Below are 19,611 nucleotides of genomic sequence, written 5' to 3' on the forward strand. Positions count from 1 at the left end.
TTGACATCCCGAATGTGCTGCTATCAGCTGCGGGGATGAACACACTCATGGCATTGAGGATTCCATTTACATATAGATTTACTCTAAATCCTGGTAGAGATTTCAACACTGATGCAAAGAGAGGAGCAAAAACCCCAGAGAACCACAGGTAACTAAGATTCTCAGGAGCTTGCAAGATAGCGCCCTTGGGCCTGGCAGCTGCCACATTAGAAGGGCACATATCCATGGCCAGTTCTAGTCTTTCAGTTAATTCTGACCATCAGCAGTCCTCTGCTCCACTGATCAGACAATTTTAAGAGGCAGCAGGAATGTTAGTGTCTCCCTAAAAGATTCCATTGCCCACACGGAACATGAATGCAAAATTACTTGGTGGCATACTTTGAGACTCTGAATTATGGTATCACTAACTCAGTGAATGAGATTTTCAAAGCAATCTAAGGCTATGTCTACACTACAGAGTTTTGTCGACAAAAGTTATGCTTAAAGCGCTGTAATTAAACTGCTGTTGCATGTCCTCCTTGTGTCGGCAGAGCACATCCACACTAGCAGCTCTTGCATCAACACGGAGAGCAGTGCACTGTGGGTAGCTATCCCACTGTGCAACTGGCCGCAGGGTGCTTTTGCAATGCCTCATGGGGCAGGTACAGCATCACATGATGCAGGTTTCTCAATCCCATCATTCCATGGGCATCCTACTAGATCGCCAACTGCTTTTCAACTGAAGTGTGTGTGGTGGGCAGTGTGTGAGACAGGGAGCATGAGTGAGGGGAAAAGACAGAAACACAACATGTGTTGGGGACATGTGTGTTGGGGGAGAGTGTGTCAGCATGCTGTCTCTTTAAGTTCAGACAGTAGTTTGAGCAGTCTCTCCACCCCTTCTCCTGCCCCCAGCAAGCGGGGAGGGGGAAGAACAACATTCCACATTAATGGTTCTGTGATTCCCTCCCTAGTTCTCTGACAGCCTCCTCAGCTCTGTGAGCTCTCCAGGCTGAGGAATGTCAAAGCTTTCTGGAGCTTTAAAAGGGGAGGGGCACATGCCTGTGTAGCTAGATGCAGGGCAGCAGAGTTCAAAATAGCGAGCAGAGCGGTCACGGTGGGCATTGTGGGATACTGGGGGAGGCCAGTTATGTTGACATAACGAACGGCTGTGTCTACACTGACGGCTTTGTTGCTTTAAATTTGCCACAAAAAGCTTTATGCCTCTCGTTGAGGAGGTTTTATTTTGTCCGCAAAACACCAGAGTTTTGCCACCAAAAGTAGCTTTGTAGTGTGCTCACCTCCACTGTTTGGTCAGCAAACGGCAGTTTTTGCTAACAAAACTGTGTAGTGTAGACAAGGTGTAAGGGCTTAGACACGTATCTCTTATTAATTTTAGTGGAAGATTGTCTAAATCCCCTAGAGTGCTTCTAAAAACTTAACTCCTTGTATTAGTGCACACCTGGCTTGCAGATTGTCAGAAGTGGCAAATACACAATTTGTGTTATAAACAGTATTTCTCTGCAAAGAAGACTGCTAGCAGAAATAAGTGCTGCTCCATTCCCGGGCCTCAGATTGCAGCGTGCTCACTGTCACACACAGAGTAAGCTACACCAGCGCTTACTGAATCAGTGTCCCATAAACTTACCTGGTTCCAAGCCTATTTTGGCACTCTGCCGTCTGCCTTCATCTGAGTCTCTGAGTAACAGGTTCCCATCTAAGGAGAAGTGAATGGCCAGTTGGTCCACATAGCTTATCGGCTTGTATGCTCGTTCCTACAGAGGAAGAAGATAAAAAAAATCAAATCTGGACAGATTAATGATATTATCGGGAACAATCTTTGCCTGTAGACGGTAACGCGGACCAGGTTGTATGTGGATAAAACGGGTGCATTTGTTATTCACATTTGTTTTCACTGCAGGTTCCAAGCCAACAGGAACCTGAGACTGCTGGCTAGGCCTCAGGGTATGCAGGACCACAAATAAACAATATGGGGGGCCAGGGTGGGGCAGGCAAGCAGGGGAGGGAAAAATCAGGTGTGTTTCAAGGAATGTTCAAATTTCAAGGAATGTTCCAATTGGAGGGATTTAGGTCTGATTCCAAAGGATCTTTCCGCTGACTACAGTGAGTTTGGGATCAAATCCATGGGCCTGTTATGCCTGTTAATCAGTGTTGCCAATTGAAACCTGTGGAGTAAAAGTTGGGGGACTCTATCCCTTTCAGAGTGCATCCTGTCACCTTTTTTCCCTAATGCAAGCACTGTCAGTGGCTTTCTCTTCCCTCATGCTCAGTTTATAGGGTAGAACAGGGATAGGCAACCTATAGCACGCGTGATGAAGGCGGCACGCGAGCTGATTTTCAGCGGCACTCACACTGCCCAGGTCCTGGCCACCGGTCCGGGGGCCTCTGCATTTTAGTTTAATTTTAAATGAAGCTTCTTATACATTTTAAAAACCTTATTTACTTTACATACAACAATAGTTTAGTTCTATATTATAGACTTATAGAAAAAGACCTTCTAAAAACATTAAAATGTATTACTGGCACGCGAAACCTTAAATTAGAGTGAATAAATGAAGACTCGGCACCCCACTTCTGAAAGGTTGCCGACCCCTGGGGTAGAACAAGATCTTCCGACTGCCAGTACAACAGGCTCAAATTAATATCTGAAGATTATGCCAAATTCTCTGCTGCTTCATAGTCAGTAACAATATGGAACCAAAAAAAACCCCAACACCACAAGATGCATTCTTTGTTGGGAACAGATTAGTCTTCCATCACAACGTTGGATTAGGTGGTGCTGGAAATGGTAACACCTTCCCTAACACCATCACCGCCACCAGCACACAAAATGATTAGGACGTGTGGAAAACACACACGGGGCCTGATTTTCCTGTCACTTACACCGGTGTAAAATTCGTGCTCTGAAAGGCAACTTGTCTGACCTATGGTGGAGCATGTTCCCAAGTAAGGGCTTGTAATAAGGCAGATCCATGTGGAGCACCCTCCAGCAGCAGGCTGCAGCAGAACAGGTGCACCTGCCTCAGTTTCCCTCCCTCAGACTCACAGTAATTCTACACTAGCTTTCTTGCTTCAGTAACGCTCCTCTTTGGGGCCAGTTTGTTACCAAAATATGTTCAAATACTTCATAATAAGAGTCCCAAACATAGTCCATTTCTCACACCCAGTGTATATAGTCCTTAAAATCCCACATCCTCTAATCCACCAGGATAGCCCATACCACACGCCAGCATCTTCCACCACACCTGGGCTCTTCTACAGTCCTCTCCTGTCCTTTTACCAGGACAGCCACCCCAGCCCTTCCAGGTGGAGTGCAACCTCACGCTTCCCAGTGGGGACCCTCACAGTCTCTCTGCTGGAAGTTCACCCCCACCAGGGGGACATCCCTCACTCCCTCTGGTCTGTTAACCTGCCTCAATAATACCTCTCCTTCGGGCTGGTTTATACGAAAACATAGTGCTTTTATCTATAACAGAAGTCCAAAACAATAGTCCATTTATCACCCCCTGTGCAGATCACCCTTAAAATGTAACAACATCAAGTCCACAGACGTCGCACATAACACACTGGCATCTTCCACCACACCTAGGCTCTCTCCTTTCCTTCTACCAGGACTGGCTCTCTGGCTTGAGGAGGTCAGCCAGATCTCTCTGCTGCGCTCCTGCTGTCAGCCTTCCCCAGCAACCAACTACAGCTTCCTTCAGGAATCTCCTACAGTCTCCTGGTCTCTGGCAGCTTTCACCGGCCAGTCTTTCACTCCCATGCAGCTCTCACTTGCCCTTTTCCTGACTAAACCTTCCACTGTCTCAATCTCTTCCCCATTTATATGGCCCAGGTGTTTTTTTTTCACTCCAATTGGGAGGCAGCTAATAAGTCACAGGTGCATTGGCCTCTTCCTTCTTGAAGGGATGGTTTCCCCCATGACAGGGCCCTCTACCAGATGGCCAAATCTATGGATGTCAGCAAGAGCAGCACACCAGCTAACTTCAGCTGTTGCAATGCTGCAAAGTCTCCAAGGGTACGTCTACAATGCAAGTGAAGGTCTAATTGTAGCAGGAGTAGGCGTACCCACTCTAGCTTTAATCTAGCTAGCACAGGTAACAATAGTAGGGAAGATGTGGCGGCATGGGCATCAGCACAAGCTAGCAACCAGAGTGCAAGCCTGCTAGGGAGCCTGCGTACATACTCTGGTTGTCTAAAATACACCCACTTGCAGTTTAATAGTAAAAATGTTCAACAAAGACAAAGTAATACAATGCAGGAAGAAGACTTACATACCACTCCTTCTGGGAAGTATCAAAGGGGTAGCCATGTTAGTCTGGATCTGAAAAGCAGCAAAGAGTCCTGTGGCACTTTATAGACTAACAGACATATAGGAGCATGAGCTTTCGTGGGTGAATAACCACTTCTTCGGATGCATTTAGTGGAAATTTCCAAGGGCAGGTATAAATATGCAAGCAAGAGTGAGTCAGGCTAGAGATAACGAAGTTAGTTCAATCAGGGAGGATGAGGCCCTCTTCTAGCAGTTGAGGTGTGAACACCAAGGGAAGAGAAACTGCTTCTGTAGTGGGATAGCCATTCACAGTCTTTGTTTAATCCTGAGCTAATGGTGTCAAATTTGCAGATGAACTGAAGCTCAGCAGTTTCTCTTTGAAGTCTGGTCCTGAAGGTTTTTTGCTGCAGGATGGCTACCTTTAAATCTGCTATTGTGTGGCCAGGGAGGTTGAAGTGTTCTCCTACAGGTTTTTGTATATTGCCATTGCTAATATCTGGCTTGTGTCCATTTATACTTTTACGTAGGGACTGTCCAGTTTGGCCGATGTACATAGCAGAGGGGCATTGCTGGCATATGATGGCGTATATTACATTGGTGGACGTGCAGGTGAATGAACCGGTGATGGTGTGGCTGATCTGGTTAGGGCCTGTGATGGTGTCGCTGGTGTAGATATGTGGGCAGAGTTGGCATCGAGGTTTGTTGCATGGGTTGGTTCCTGAGTTAGAGTTACTGTGGTGCGGTGTGTGGTTACTGGTGAGAATATGGTGAGCAGATTTAAAGGTAGCCACAGAAAGAGAAACTGCTGAGCTTCAGTTCATCTGCAAATTTGACACCATCAGCTCAGGATTAAACAAAGACTGTGAATGGCTATCCAACTACAAAAGCAGTTTCTCCTCCCTTGGTGTTCACACCTCAACTGCTAGAAGAGGGCCTCATCCTCCCTGATTGAACTAACCTCGTTATCTCTAGCCTTACTCACTCTTGCTTGCATATTTATACCTGCCCCTGGAAATTTCCACTACATGCATCCGACGAAGTGGGTATTCACCCACGAAAGCTCATGCTCCTATATGTCTGTTAGTCTATAAAGTGCCACAGGACTCTTCGCTGCTTTTACAGATCCAGACTAACACAGCTACCCCTTTGACTCTTTGCTCCTTCTGGGAAGTAGTTTTCTTGAAGTGTGCAGTTCATCTTACACAGCAGGTGTGCTCCCAAGTATGCATTCAAACCCAGCCATATTTATAGCATGGTTGTTTACGAGCTAAAAGCACTCTCTATACATAGGGTGACCAGATGTCCCGATTTTATAGGGACAGTCCCGATATTTGAGGCTTTTAATTATATAGAAGCCTATTACACACCACCTCCTGTCCCGATTTTTCACACTTGCTGTCTGGTCACCTTATCTATACATCACCCAAGACTCAAATTCACCCATCAGCTTTTTACCGTGTTCTTCTTGTCCCATGATGTACATTTCTTCTCTTTTGGTTTAGATCCCACATTTCAAGAGCCATGATGACACAACCCAACCTCTACTACAGGGGTCGGCAACCTTTCAGAAGTGGTGTGCCGAGTCTTCATTTATTCACTCTAATTTAAGGTTTCACGTGCCAGTAATACATTTTAACGTTTTTAGAAGGTCTTTTTCTATAAGTCTATAATATAGAACTAAACTATTGCTGTATGTAAAGTAAATAAGGTTTTTAAAATGTATAAGAACCTTCATTTAAAATTAAATTAAAATGTAGAGCCCCCCGGACCGATGGCCAGGACCTGGGCAGTGTGAGTGCCACTGAAAATCAGCTCACGTACCGCCTTCGGCACCCGTGCCATAGGTTGCCTACCCTTGCTCTACTAGGACCCCCTGCTCGCCTTCCTCCGCAGCATGGGGCAGGGGTCACTTGCTGGAGGATTCTCAGCGATTTGAAGTCTTTAAATCATGATTTAGGGACTTCAACAGCTGAGTCAAGGGAGAGAATTCTTCCAGGAGTGGGTGGGTCAGCTTTTGTAGCCTGCATCATGCGGGAGGTCAGGCTAGATGATCATAATGGTCCCTTCTGACCTTAGAGTCTATGAGTCTGAGGACACACTGTTCATGAATCTAGCTTTTAACAGGTTACATATCTGCTAATGCCAAAAGCTACGTTTAGCTTTGCAGAGTATTGCGGGATATAGACATAGATATAAATATAGCTATAGATATTGTGACATAAGTGAACAGAATTGCGGGAAGAGCATAATACAAGTCACTTGGGATAACTGTTCATATTTAATATAATATATACAATATTTATACCTTGCACATAACACCTATTAATGTGGGGGGTGTAACACATTGCTAACCTGTACTGAAACTCATGCTGCCGTGTCTACACTACTATGGTTATCCAGGCTAGCTAGATTAAAGCTAGCACGGGTATGTCTCCCCAGGCGACAATCACACTTTCATAACAGAGTAGATATATCCTAAGACTCAAACCATTTAAGGCTCTGGAGATCAATATCAACACCTTAAGTGGCACCCAAAAGCAATAAGAAGCCATTGCAGACTCAAAGTGCTAATGTAACAATGCTCCTTAAAGCAAACACTGCTTTATTCTGCACGAACTGGACTACAGCTTCAAGGGAAGTATCGTAGCCCCACGTCGAGCCCACTGCAGTCATTGAGAAGGTCCCGAGGGCATGAATAACTCATCCCCCTGGGTCACATTCTCCTCTCTGTTACACCACAGCCACAACACTGGAGTCAGTGAAATCGTGCCAGTGTAATGGAGTGGCCCCATATCCGCTCCCTGGGGGCCAGATTCTCCGCTCACTAGTTAAATTTCTTTTCTTATATAGAGTAAATACAAGGCCAAATTATCCCTGGCCCTTGCGCAGGCTCACAGGAATGAGACCAGAGAACAAAGTGCCTTCCCAAGCCTTTGAGCTCCCTACTCACGGCTACGGACAATCCAAGTACTGCAGCTGGGGACATTGCGGGGACTGCTCCCTCCACATCCCAAGGAGGGAGGAGAGGAGGCATGGCCATGACTCCACCCTCCCCTTGCACAACCCACAGAGCTAGCTGAACATCCTGGGGGAGTAGGAAGCTCCACACGGATGCAGAATGTGCATGCACCTCCTGCACTGGAAAGCTGAGGGAGGAGGGATTGGACTTCATAAGGCACAATCCTTCCTGGAGCTTCCCCATGGGTCTCTGCAGCCAGGGCCGGTGCAAGGAAGTTTCGCGCCCTAGGCGAAACTTCCACCTTGCACGCCCCCGCCCCAGCCCTGCGGCAGCTCCCCGCACCCCCTCCCCTCCCCGGCACCCCCTCCACCACAGCAGCTTCCCCCCACCGCAGCAACTCCCCACCCCAGCTCACCTCTGCATCACCTCCGCCCCGAGCACGCCGCCCCTGCTCTAATTCTCCTCCCCTCCCAGGCTTGCGGTGCCAAACAGCTGATTGGTGCTGCAAGCCTGGGAGGCGGGAGAAGTGGAGCGGCCACCATGCGCTCAGGGAGGGGGCATAGGAACGATGTAAAAAAAAATTGGGGGCACCGCTTTTTGGCACCCCCAAATCTTGGCGCCCTAGGCAACCGTCTAGTTTGCCTAAATGGTAGCACCGGCCCTGTCTGCAGCTCCGGCTGGTGACTAATTTCTCCACTTTGGCCCTGAATTGGCATTGATTGCACAAAACATGTTTTTGAACACTCATATATTTTCATGAGACTGGAACACGCTATGAAGATATTGAGTTATAAATGCACTACTGACTGTAAAGAATCTTCTCTCTCCTCTCACCACTACTGAATGAAATAATTTATCAGCAGAGATTAGCTGCACTAATTATATTCCCTTTCAGAACTTGTTGAGTAACTGCCATCTCCTGTTTCTGCATAGTCAATTATGTTAATGTTTATAGACTTTTATCCTCTGCAAAAACCCTTGAGGAACTGATAGTAGTATATGGAAAATAAAGTACATCCACACTAAAATACAAGTTACCTTGTTATACATTAAGCTAAGCACAAATCAATAAATAGCACCCACCAGAACCGGGATTTACAGACCATTCTGCACTTACCTTAAAGCTGTATCGGACGATATTCTGGGGAGCATGTGGATTATTGGCTGTCAGGATGCGTGTAATTTCCTCTTTTAATTCCTTTGGAATGGAAAAACAGAGCCATAAATACGAGCCCGCTCTTAAAGCTGGAACAGTAACATATAGTATAAAAAGATCTCCAGGTTCCTCGGGCTCATTTCCATTGTGTTCAAACTGCAATGGGCATCTCAGCAAAAGCTTTTGCTTCCAGGAGGAACAATGGCTGTGGCAAAGTTAGTTCAGAATGTGCCAAGTTAGGGCCCCATCTGGCAACCACTACTGGGCATAATGCTTACAACCATGGGTAGCTCCATTCACTTCAAAGGGATTACTTAGAGCAAATCTACACTTCAAGCTGGAGGGGTCAATTCCAGCTTGAGGAGACAAACCTGCGCTAGCTCTGATCAAACTTACATGCTAATAATAGAGCATAGCTGCGGCAGCTATGGTGGTGGGACAGGCTAGCCGCCCGACTACATGCTGTGACAAAGTTTCTCCTCTATCTTGGTGGGTCCTGCGCTTATTGGCGGATTTTCTTGCCTCAGAGATTCACCATGTGGGTTGGGGAACAGGCCAGAGACCTTCCCCTCTGGAAGAACCCACAGTCCAGGTCAATTGGGAGGTTTGGGGGGAACCCGGGCCTGCCCTCTACTCCGGGTTCCAGCCCAGGGCCCTGTGGACTGCAGCTGTCTATAGTGCCTCCTGTAACAGCTGCATGACAGCCACAACTCCCTGGGCTACTTCCCCATGACCTCCTCCAAACACCTTACTCATAGGCTCTAAGGTCAGAAGGGACCATTATGATCATCTAGTCTGACCTCCCGCATGATGCGGGCCACAAAAGCTGACCCACCCACTCCTGGAATAATTCTCTCCCTTGACTCAGCTGTTGAAGTCCCCAAATCATGATTTAAAGACTTCAAATAGCTGAGAATCCTCCAGCAAGCGACCCCTGCCCCATGCTGCGGAGGAAGGCGAAAAACCTCCAGGGCCTCTGCCAATCTACCCTGGAGGAAAATTCCTTCCCGACCCCAAATATGGCGATCAGCTGAACCCCGAGCATGCAGGCAAGATTCTCTAGCCAGACCCTCTGGAAAAAGTTCTCTGTAGTAACTTTTAATGTCCCATCATTGACCTTCCTTATTCTCACCACAGGACCTTCCTCCGAGTGTCTGATAACGCTTGTGCTCCTCAGTCCTCCAGCAGCACACCCTCTCACTCTCAGCTCCTTACGCCTCTTGCTCCCAGCTCCTCACACTCCCACCACAAACTGAAGTGAGCTCCTTTTTAAAACCCAGGTGCCCTGATTAGCCTGCCTTAATTGATTCTAGAAGCTTCTTCTTAATTGGCTCCAGGTGTCCTAATTAGCCTACCTGCCTTAACTGGTTCTAGCAGGTTCCTGATTACTCTAGTGCAGCCCCTGCTCTGGTCACTCAGGGAACGAAAACTACTCATCCAGTGACCAGTATATTTGCCCTCTACCAGACTCCTGTACCCCACTGGTCTGGGTCTGTCACAATGCCTAGCATCTCGGATGTATACGTACTCAGGGCAGCTAGCCACTCCTGCTGCCCGTGCCACCACCGCTTTTAACATGCTAACACGATCAGAGCTAGTGGGGATATGTCTCCTCAAGCTGGAAATTACCCCTCCATCTCAAAGTGTAGGCATACCCCTAGATTCTTTAGTACTATGAGATATTATGTAGACTGTAGTAACACCCACAAAGTGGTAGGCGCTTTCCATACACAGATCCTGCCTTGAAGTGCGTGCAATCCAAAATAAGTTGTAAGCACTAAGCCCAGTAGTCAGTGTTTGCAGCATTGGCCCCTTGGTTAATAACAGCACCATTTATATAGAGAATAGGAGGACTTGCGGGGCGGGGGGAGGGACGGAACACATCTTTCTTCTGTTGACCCTATGGAGATCACAGTGCAAAGTATGAAGAACCTAAGGCTGTGTCACTTTTATATGGCCCACCCTTTGCAGCCGGGATCCCGCTTTGAGCAGAGAATCTGGAGGCAGTTGTGGACAGGGATGTGCCTGACTCTGTGGTTCCATTGGAGCCATGCTGCCAAGGAGCAAGGCCAGAGCTCTAGGACCCTCAACACAAAAGGCCCCAGAATCCTCCTGGTCCCTGGGATGCTCAGGGCTTGTTGGTTGACCTTATGGGCTGTTCCACCAGAGGAAACCCTGTTCCACCACCCCAATGGAAGAACAGGGGAGAAATCTTCTCCTCAAGGACATTTTCTCTCTTCTAGCCCATTGGCTCTAGAAGGTTCCTTCAGGTAATGCTCTCCAGCTCGTACTGCTGAAGGCAATTTTGTTTTAAACGGCAGAAACAGTGCACTAAAACCTCGGTGAAGTGTTTGCAGGGATTCTGCTTTTGTGTAAACAACCCATGAAAACCCCAAATACTCTTTTACTCACAGCTTCGGTCAACTCCAGTTGGTCCGGGGGTTTGAGTAGAGTTTTTGACTGTGTCCATTCATCTGCCCCCTCTCCCACTTCAGTGGATGCATCTTCATCCTACCACAGGAGCAACAAACCCATTAATGCACTGAGATGGGGACGGTTTCAGCGGTGTGAGGGGATGGAAGTAGGGAAGCAGCTGATTCCATTCATTCTCTAAATGAAGCTTTGGCCAGTCTTAGCTAACACAGACCTTGTGGGCCTTGAAAGGTGTGGAGTTGCCATAGCTGCCACTGAATGAACCTACGAGGTGCTCAGCACTTCTTAGGATCATAAGAACATAAGAACGGCCATACTGGGTCAGACCAAAGGTCCATATAGCCCATTATCCTGTCTTCCAACAGTGGCCAATGCCAGGTTGTTGCCCTGGATTTGAGGGGTGTATATATCCCAGAATGTGATCAAGCTAATTGCAATTATATTATGTGCACTCAGCCACTATGAATTAATGAAACAGAACACCACATATTGGATGGTTAATTTGGAGACAGGCTTTCAGAAGCAAGGTCATAACTACTGGCAGTTTTGCTAATCAGTATGGGAGGGGAAGGAAGAAAAAGTAAACAACTGAGAGTGAAAAAAGATATATGGATGAACAGCCTTGAGTCTAGATGCCTCTGTTAGTAAAAGTTAGGAAAAGTGATGACTTAGTAGGGGTCATTATGACCTATGTGTTTAGTAGAAGTTAGTTATAAAAAGTTCAGATAACAAAGTGTATTTGGGAGCAGTCCTTGGGAGCTATCCTGGGAGAGGCATTTTCCTGACATATTTACTCCCCGGCAGGAAGGTGTTTGGCCAGCACTGACCTGTCGTTGTTTACTCAATACCGTCTCAGAATATAGGTAAATATCTGGGATGTCCTAAACCTATTGCTTATGTCTGTGTGTGCTTAAATCTAATAACTGCAGTGTTAGACAAAAGCACGCTGACTTGCATTTCCCCTTGATCAGACAGAATTGCTGAGTTCCTGTTGATTTATTCCTTTCACCGCCTGGAGTGAAATAGTTCAGTTGCCCCTGTTGGGGGTTCTGGTAACCCTGGGTAACAAGGTGCCACACTGGGAATGAACAGAACAGGTAATCATCAAGTGATCCATCCCCTTTCATTCATTCCCAGCTTCTACCCTGTTTCCCCGAAAATAAGACAGTGTCTTATATTAATTTTTGCTCCCAAAGATGCGCTAGGTCTTATTTTCAGGGGATGTCTTATTTTTCAGAAATGAAAAATGCCTTATTATCGGTGGATGCCTTATTATCGGGGAGGTCTTATTATCGGGGGGATGCCTTATATTACAACGAGAGGCAAAACTGTAAGTAGGCCTTATTTTCGGAGGATGTCTTATTTTCGGGGAAACAGGGTAGCAAACAGAGGCTAGAGACACCATCCCTGCCCATCCTGGCTAATAGCCATTGAAGGACCTAAGCTGGGGGGGGGAGAGATAGAGACGCTGGAGAGTAGGGATAGGGTCCAGAGTGACCTAGACAAATTGGAGGATTGGGCCAAAATAAATCTGATGATGTTCAACAAGGACAAGTGCAGAGGGCTGCACTTAGGATGGAAGAATCCCATGCACTGCTACAGGCTGGGGACTGACTGGCTAAGCAGCAGTTCTGCAGAAAAGGACCTGGGGATTACAGTGGACGAGAAGCTGGATATGAGTCAGCAGTGTGCCCTTCTTGCCAAGAAGGCTCACGGCATATTGGGCTGCATTAGTAGGAGCACTGCCAGCAGATCGAGGGACGTGATTATTCCCCTCTATTCGGCACTGGTCAGGCCACACCTGGAGTATTGCGTCCAGTTTTGGACACCCCCCCCCCCACTACGGAAGGGAGTGGACAAATTGGAGAGAGTCCAGCAAAGGGCAACAAAAATGATTAGGGGGCTGGGGCACATGACTTACGAGGAGAGGCTGAGGGAACTGGGCTTGTTTAGTCTGCAGAAGAGAAGTCGGAGGGGGGATTTGATAGCAGCATTCAACTGCCTGAAGGGGGTTTCCAAAGAGGATGGAGCTTGGCTGTTCTCAGTGTTGGTAGATGACAGAATAAGAAGCAATGGTCTCAAGTTGCAGTGGGAGAGGTCTAGGCTGGATATTAGGAAACACTATTTCGCTAGGAGGGTGGTGAAGCACTGGAAGGGGTTACCTAGGGAGGTGGTGGAATCTCCATCCTTAGAGGTTTTTAAGGCCTGGCTTGACAAAGCCCTGTCTGGGATGATTTAGTTGGGGTTGGTCCTGCTTTGAGCAGGGGATTGGACTAGATGACCTCCTGAGGTCTCTTCTAACCCTAATCTTCTGTGATTCTTCCTCCATGAATTTACCTAGTTCTTTTTGAACCCTGACTAGGCCCTTGGTTACTGTCAAAATTGCTTGTCATGTCTGAAGATCTTTTCTTTCCCTTTTCATAACAAGAGCAACAGTTTTTTCATTTAATCTTCACAATTTTAAAAATGACAACTCTAGTTCTCTTGCTCGTATTACACCCAATCTCTAAGAGAGCCATATGCAGAACATATTATATTGATGCTCTAAATTGAGACTTCTCAATGGCTCAGTAAAGGACCAGCAGTTATTTCTGAAATGTTGTTACATAAGCAACACCTAGAAATTATTTCAGATATAAAGATTTAGGGATCACATTTTAGGCAGAGCAATGTTAACCATTTTCTTGTAAAGGTCAGCAGGCGTTACACCACAGTACAAGCAAACATCTTATCTGCATGGCCATAGCAAAGAGAGATGCTTTCACTGGGGTGCTTGATGGTGTTATTATGGTACATCATTAATAGAAAAGTGATCGCTGTAGGGATTCATTTCAATTCCTTTTCATTACCATTATGCTTGCAGAGCACCAAGTCACTGATTAAAGGGTATAACAGCTTGGGGCAGTTTTTCCCCCTTAAATTGGAATGTCTAATGAGTTGAATTTAAAATAAATCAATCTTTATTTTAAATACAGTTGTCTCAGTTCTATTAAACTGTATATCTCTTAGTCCAGAGACATGCAACCTATGGCCTTAAAGCCATGTACAGAGTCTAAACTTCTCATGCATGCCACATCTCCGGCACAGTGACTGCAATAATGATCATACGAATGCTGCCTGCCACACAAGGCAGCAAGGGGAATGCTCAGCAAACTAAACAAAGACCCTTGGATCCTGCCCCATCCCGCCGAACAGCCATGAAGATGCTTCAGTGAGACAGGAACACCCACACAAACAGCCCAGTTCCGTTTGACGCTGTGAGCCAAAATACAATCACAGTATAAGATCCTAATGATGCGCTGTTCTGGTTTCTGGGGTCTGCTGCCTCAGTATAAGATTATTATTTGTACAACACCGTAAGAGTACAAAGCACTGTACAATATCTACATATGCCTAGCAATGATTGATGATAACTGTGGGGTCCATTGAGGATGGCCAGGCAATGCTATGTTGGCTACATGCCATGTACCAAGGAAACTCACCGTTTGCACATTCCAGTTTTCTTGCTTTAGTTTTAATTTCCATTTTATACTCTAATTTGCTGATGTAATTCCCTTCTTAATGAGAGTCTAGAACAACCTTCTATTGCTAAATAAATTTTAATGACACCAGTTATACCAAGTCGGCCATTATTGAAATGGAATCTACTTTGCTTCTCATGGATGTAGAGAAATGCAGTCACTCAGAAAGTTTGGGATTTGGTGACAAGTTGTGTCTCTTACCCGTTTTTTTGAGGTGCTTTTGGCAGTCCTTGATTGTACCGCCTTAACTGCTGGTCCTATTTGTCCACCTTGGCTCTAAAACAAATGCACACAAAATGTAAAACCAATGTAGAAGTTTATAACCACTTTCCTGATATAACCAAACCAGAATAAGAACTGAGAAGAGCCCACCAAGGTTTGTTACAATAATAACGACTAATATTTCTATAGCATCTTCATCCAAGGATCCCAGTACATTCTACAAACTGATTCAAAATTCTATATATGAATCATTTCACCCCCGCACTGAAAAGCAGCCATTTCTGGACTATAACAAACCAGCAATTTAATAGTACGCAGGAACACTATGTGACAGTTCAGGATAGAAACGGAACAATTCCATATGAAATTGAAACCAAAGGAGAAATTTAAGCCTGAAGAACGTAATTATGAAATTTAGCCAGGTCACCAGTGCTGTTATTCCTGCTCTTTCAAAAAATATGCCATAGGCTCCACAATGGCCAAAAATGCCATTTTGAAAAGTATATTGACTGCATCTAGGGACCAGAACACATCCTGTTTGGCAGGAAGATGGACATGATGACTTTAATATGACTTTCCCATCTCTTATAGCTAAAATTCCATTATTTGTTAGGCCTCTAGAATAAGAATTCTGCAGACAAATCATTTTAAATGATGACACATGTGGTAGCACAGATTATACTAGACCAAGGTTTTCTCCTGAAACTTTCAGTGTTGTTTGCCCTTGCCACAAGATAAGACATGCTACCGACACTAGCAGGTCTCAGGGAAGTTTATTCTGGAAAAGGGCATCTCAGAACGATAACATATGGGCAGATCTATGCATTCCTTTTGTTCAGAAAATGGGGAGTCGTGACACATAGTCCCATTGGTGGCTCACTACTCTGTATCAGCAACTCTTGGCAGGCCGGAAAAACTTACTACACCTAACACATTACTGTCATAGTATTTATCTGTCAAGAATGTTATGGAGATATAAAATGAAAGCTGGTGACACACTGGTCATTACTATCATTGTGAAATATATGTATTAACACTATATGAGGAACTGTGGATACTCCCTGATATTATGCTTTAAAGTCTGTAACCAAGCAAAGGGAGAAACAGGTTTTCTTCCAGACAAGAGGGAGGATAGTTATCTTCCTGTCTCCAATGTAAATTGAGCATTGTGATTCCGAAGACATTGGGCAGTTCATTTTCATCCAAGGTAAATAGGAGGAACAAATTAGCAAGAAAATGTGAAATCAGGATGGGAAGATACTGGAGTCTGATCCCCAGGAGTTCATTCTATCTCTTGTGACAAAGACGATAAACTTTCGGGAATACATGGAACAATACAAAGTCATGTTGGTTTTCCATCACTTAGGGGACAAAGAGGTCATTGCTCTTTCTATCTTTGAATGGTGGATCCCCTGCCCTGTGGGTGGGTGATGCCGAAAGGTTGCTTTACATAAGGAACTCATCTTAGTCAAGGATTGTAGCCTGGTAAGTTTTAGACACTTAAAAGTGTGTTCTACTTTCATTTTATTTGGGACTATTTCTGTCTCTATTATTCTTGGTTAGTATCACTTAGATCTCAGTTTTTGGTTAATAAACTGCTCTTTCTTTTATCATAAGTATATCTCAGCACTATTATACTAAGCAGAGTGTGAATTCCTGATTAAACCAAGCAAGCTGCTGTGCACATTGTCTTTTTAGAGACAGCAGACTTGGTAATTTCTGTGGTCGTCCAGTGACAACGGCTGGATGCTGTGGGGAGACACTTCTAGAGAGTTTGGGAACTGAAGTACATCAAGGGTTAACCTGGAAGGCAGAGTTAGAACTAGTAGAATTATGAGGAATCTGTGGGGCTGGCAAACAAACTGGAGTGACTGGGAGTTGCCATTCAGTTTAGCACTAGCGGATCCCTTTTATGCTGAGGCAGAGGGGTAATACGTTGATTTACAATTCTGGACACCTGGAGAAAGTGTCACAGGCATTTACACCCTTGTTTAATCAGAGATAACTCAACAACTTTAAATTTAATCATATTCCAAAAAAATAATTGTTTAAACTCCATTATGTGCAAAGAGGCCGAGCTATGATTGATGTGACACCTTTACTTTCAGTTTCCTGGCTTTGGCATGATTAAGATCTCAATCATAATATGTCACTTAACAGCATATTTTACATTTAATTTTAAATTACTGGGATAATGTTCTTTTAAAAATCCCAAAGTACCATTGTCTGACTTTCCTTTTTAGCATGCCTGCCAAATACTGATAGGATTCAAATAACTACAGATACAAAAGAACTTTGCAAGTGTCCTCAGAAAACTCAGCTAACATTTTAATAAAACAAATGAATAATAATAATCAACTAATAATATCGTGCACTCACATGGCACATAGCACCTACCACCAGCCAATCCCACAGTGATTCATGAAATATTAACTGGGTCTCACTATACCCCGTGAGATAGGAATTGTTATTATCCACTTCACATATGGAGAGAACATAGAAAGGTTAAGAGGTTTCCCAAAGGTCACATACTGAAGTCAGTAGCAGAGAAAAGAACCCAGGAATCCTGGCTCCCAGGCCTCTACTCAAACCATTAGACCAGTGGTTCGCAAAATTGTTCCGCCGCTTGTGCAGAGAAAGCCCCTGGTGGGCCGGGCCGGTTCGTTTACCTGCTACGTCCGCAGGTTTGGCTGATCGCGGCTCCCACTGGCTGCGGTTCACTGCTCCAGGCCAATGGGAGATGCTGGAAGCGGCGTGGGCCGAGGGATGTACTGGCCGCCGCTTCCAGAAGCTCCCGTTGGCCTGGAGCAGCGAACCGCAGCCAGTGGGAGCCGCGATCGGCCGGACCTGCGGACGCGGCAGGTAAACAAACCGGCCCGGCCCGCCAGGGGCTTTCCCTGCACAAGCGGCAGAACAAGTTTGGGAACCACTGCATTAGACAATACTGCTCTTCTATACTGTTTCAATCCAGCAGCAGCAGTGGATGTAGCCATTCTATTTTAAAAGGAACACGCTGTACCTGAATTTAATGTGACTTAAGCAACAACATTTAAAACAGGTTTCCAGAGCACAATTTAATTTAGATCCAATTCAAAATCAAACTACTAACTTTAAATAGGAAAAAAAGCCTACTTACCATTCCCCCCTATAAATGAGTCTGTCCATGCATTTATCTGGCAGTAAAGGCATTGACAAGGCACTCTGAAGGTAATTGGTTTTGGCAGTTGGGCAATTTTCAATTAACACAGCATAAAGAGCAATCAGTGAAAAAAATCTGTAACTATATTAAAAATGAAAAGCCCCACTGAAGAAAAGCAAGAATCTGACTTCACCAGAAGCAAAAAGAAACTGGAGCAAACACACTGTCCCCTCCCTGCACCCTCCCAGTCATGATTCCCCAGGTACTGAAGGGATTGCAGGACAGTGGGTGATCCTACATGTCACTTGGGGGAATTTGGGATGATATAGCAGCACAAACTCCCTTTGAAACCCATGACCTTCTGCTAATTGCACCCTGCATATGTCAACCATTAACTTTTAAAAAAACAGTTACCATCATTAGCCCCTTCATGTTATTCTCCCATTCTCACCGCCAAGCTTTTTTCTATGAGGTTCCCTACACCTGGAATATTCTTCCTGACCTAGTCTGCTATGCTTATGGCGTCTCCTCCATTGGTCTGCCCTTAAGCTCCAGGAAATTTACAAACGCTCACAACAAGGAACCAGATGCTGGTAGCCTTACTCATGAGTAGTCCCATTGAAGCCAAGTAGACTATTCACAGAATAAGGTGCAGTACTATTATGAGTGAGGCTAGTGAAATTTGGCCCAAAGAAGCATGAGAAAAAATAAAATCTCAAAAAATGGAATAACAGGAAGGGTGGAAAACATAACTATATCAGCGCTTTGCCTCTTCCTGAATTCCCTCTCCCTCGTTCTTTGTGTGTGTTGGCTCCACAGCTCATCCCCACCCTACCTATGCTCTCTCAGACAGTATCAAGATGGCTGTCCCCACCTCGGTTCAGCAAATGATGCCAGACTTTCTGGCCCATTTTAAAATGTTTCCAACCAAGCACGTCCAGGCTTTTTCCCACACTGTGCCTCTGCTTGGGAGGAGTTCCTTGTAATATCTTCTCAGCCATCACACTTCAAATACTTCCTTAAAATTCTTCTCTCCTATGATGTCTACCAAAAGCTCAACAATGGGTCAGCGGCTGGTGTGCTGTCATCATTCCTCAGAATGTTGAGCAGTATTGTCCCATTGTTCCCCCACCACCGTCTGTTTGCTGTATCCACTTTTTGTCTATCATCTTATACTTAGATCGTAAGTCCTTTGGGGGAAGAGACCATCTCTTTATTGTACGTTTGCACAGTAACTGGCTCAAACGGTACCTCTCTGTGACAGATATTGCAGGAAGTTACCTTGTCTTTGTATTACCCATATTGTATTAAGTGTATGAATGGTTTGTGTATCATTGTGGGCCAGGGACAGACAAAGAAATGACTTTTGGATAAATAGCCCAAATTTAAACTGACTTGGGACCTTCATTCTGATTTCTGATCTAAAGACTGATATGAACTTGTAACCACAGGGAAAACCCAGTTGTGGGGTTTGAAGGACTGACACCTACCAGAGCCCACTGTTGGAGCTGGGGGACTGATCTCGAAGCTTTTTAGAATGCATGTAGGTTCTTTTATTGTTTTAGATGCTTTCTCTGTAATGCTTTTACCATAAGAATAAATGGGATTGTTTAGAAGGAGCTGGGTGGTAACTTGTAACTGCTGGCAGCACACTGGTCATAGCCCTTGGAGAGACAGCAAAGCACAGCAGACTGGCTTGCTGAGGAAATCACAGTGTAGATCAGGTAAGTGTGCAGCCTTAAAACTCCCGGTCGGAAGGGAGTAAAATGTGGCTCTCTGCCCTGGAGAGGTGACAGCTGGGAGCAGAAAACCCTGAAGTGTGTGCCCTCAAGCAACCACAAAGGGGGAATACAGGTGCAGCTACCCTGCTTCCGCGGCAGTCATGTCCCAGTTTGTATGTGTGCAATTGAT

General features: G+C 45.4%; 1 protein-coding gene across 1 annotated transcript in view; it reads right to left on the reverse strand.

Moving 5' to 3' along the window:
- The window catches only part of DNAI1 (dynein axonemal intermediate chain 1), a 299,111-nt gene that overhangs the window by 256,894 nt on the left and 22,606 nt on the right, over positions 1-19,611 (reverse strand). Inside the window, exons 2-5 of the mRNA XM_034774779.1 lie at positions 14,541-14,615; positions 10,798-10,896; positions 8,347-8,427; positions 1,625-1,751 (exon numbers count right to left, since the gene is read on the reverse strand). Coding sequence (XP_034630670.1) covers positions 1,625-1,751; positions 8,347-8,427; positions 10,798-10,896; positions 14,541-14,615 — 382 coding nt within the window. The remainder of the gene's footprint in view (positions 1-1,624; positions 1,752-8,346; positions 8,428-10,797; positions 10,897-14,540; positions 14,616-19,611) is intronic.

The sequence above is a fragment of the Trachemys scripta genome, chromosome 6 (genome assembly GCF_013100865.1).
Source record: "Trachemys scripta elegans isolate TJP31775 chromosome 6, CAS_Tse_1.0, whole genome shotgun sequence".
Lineage (NCBI taxonomy): Eukaryota > Metazoa > Chordata > Testudines > Emydidae > Trachemys > Trachemys scripta.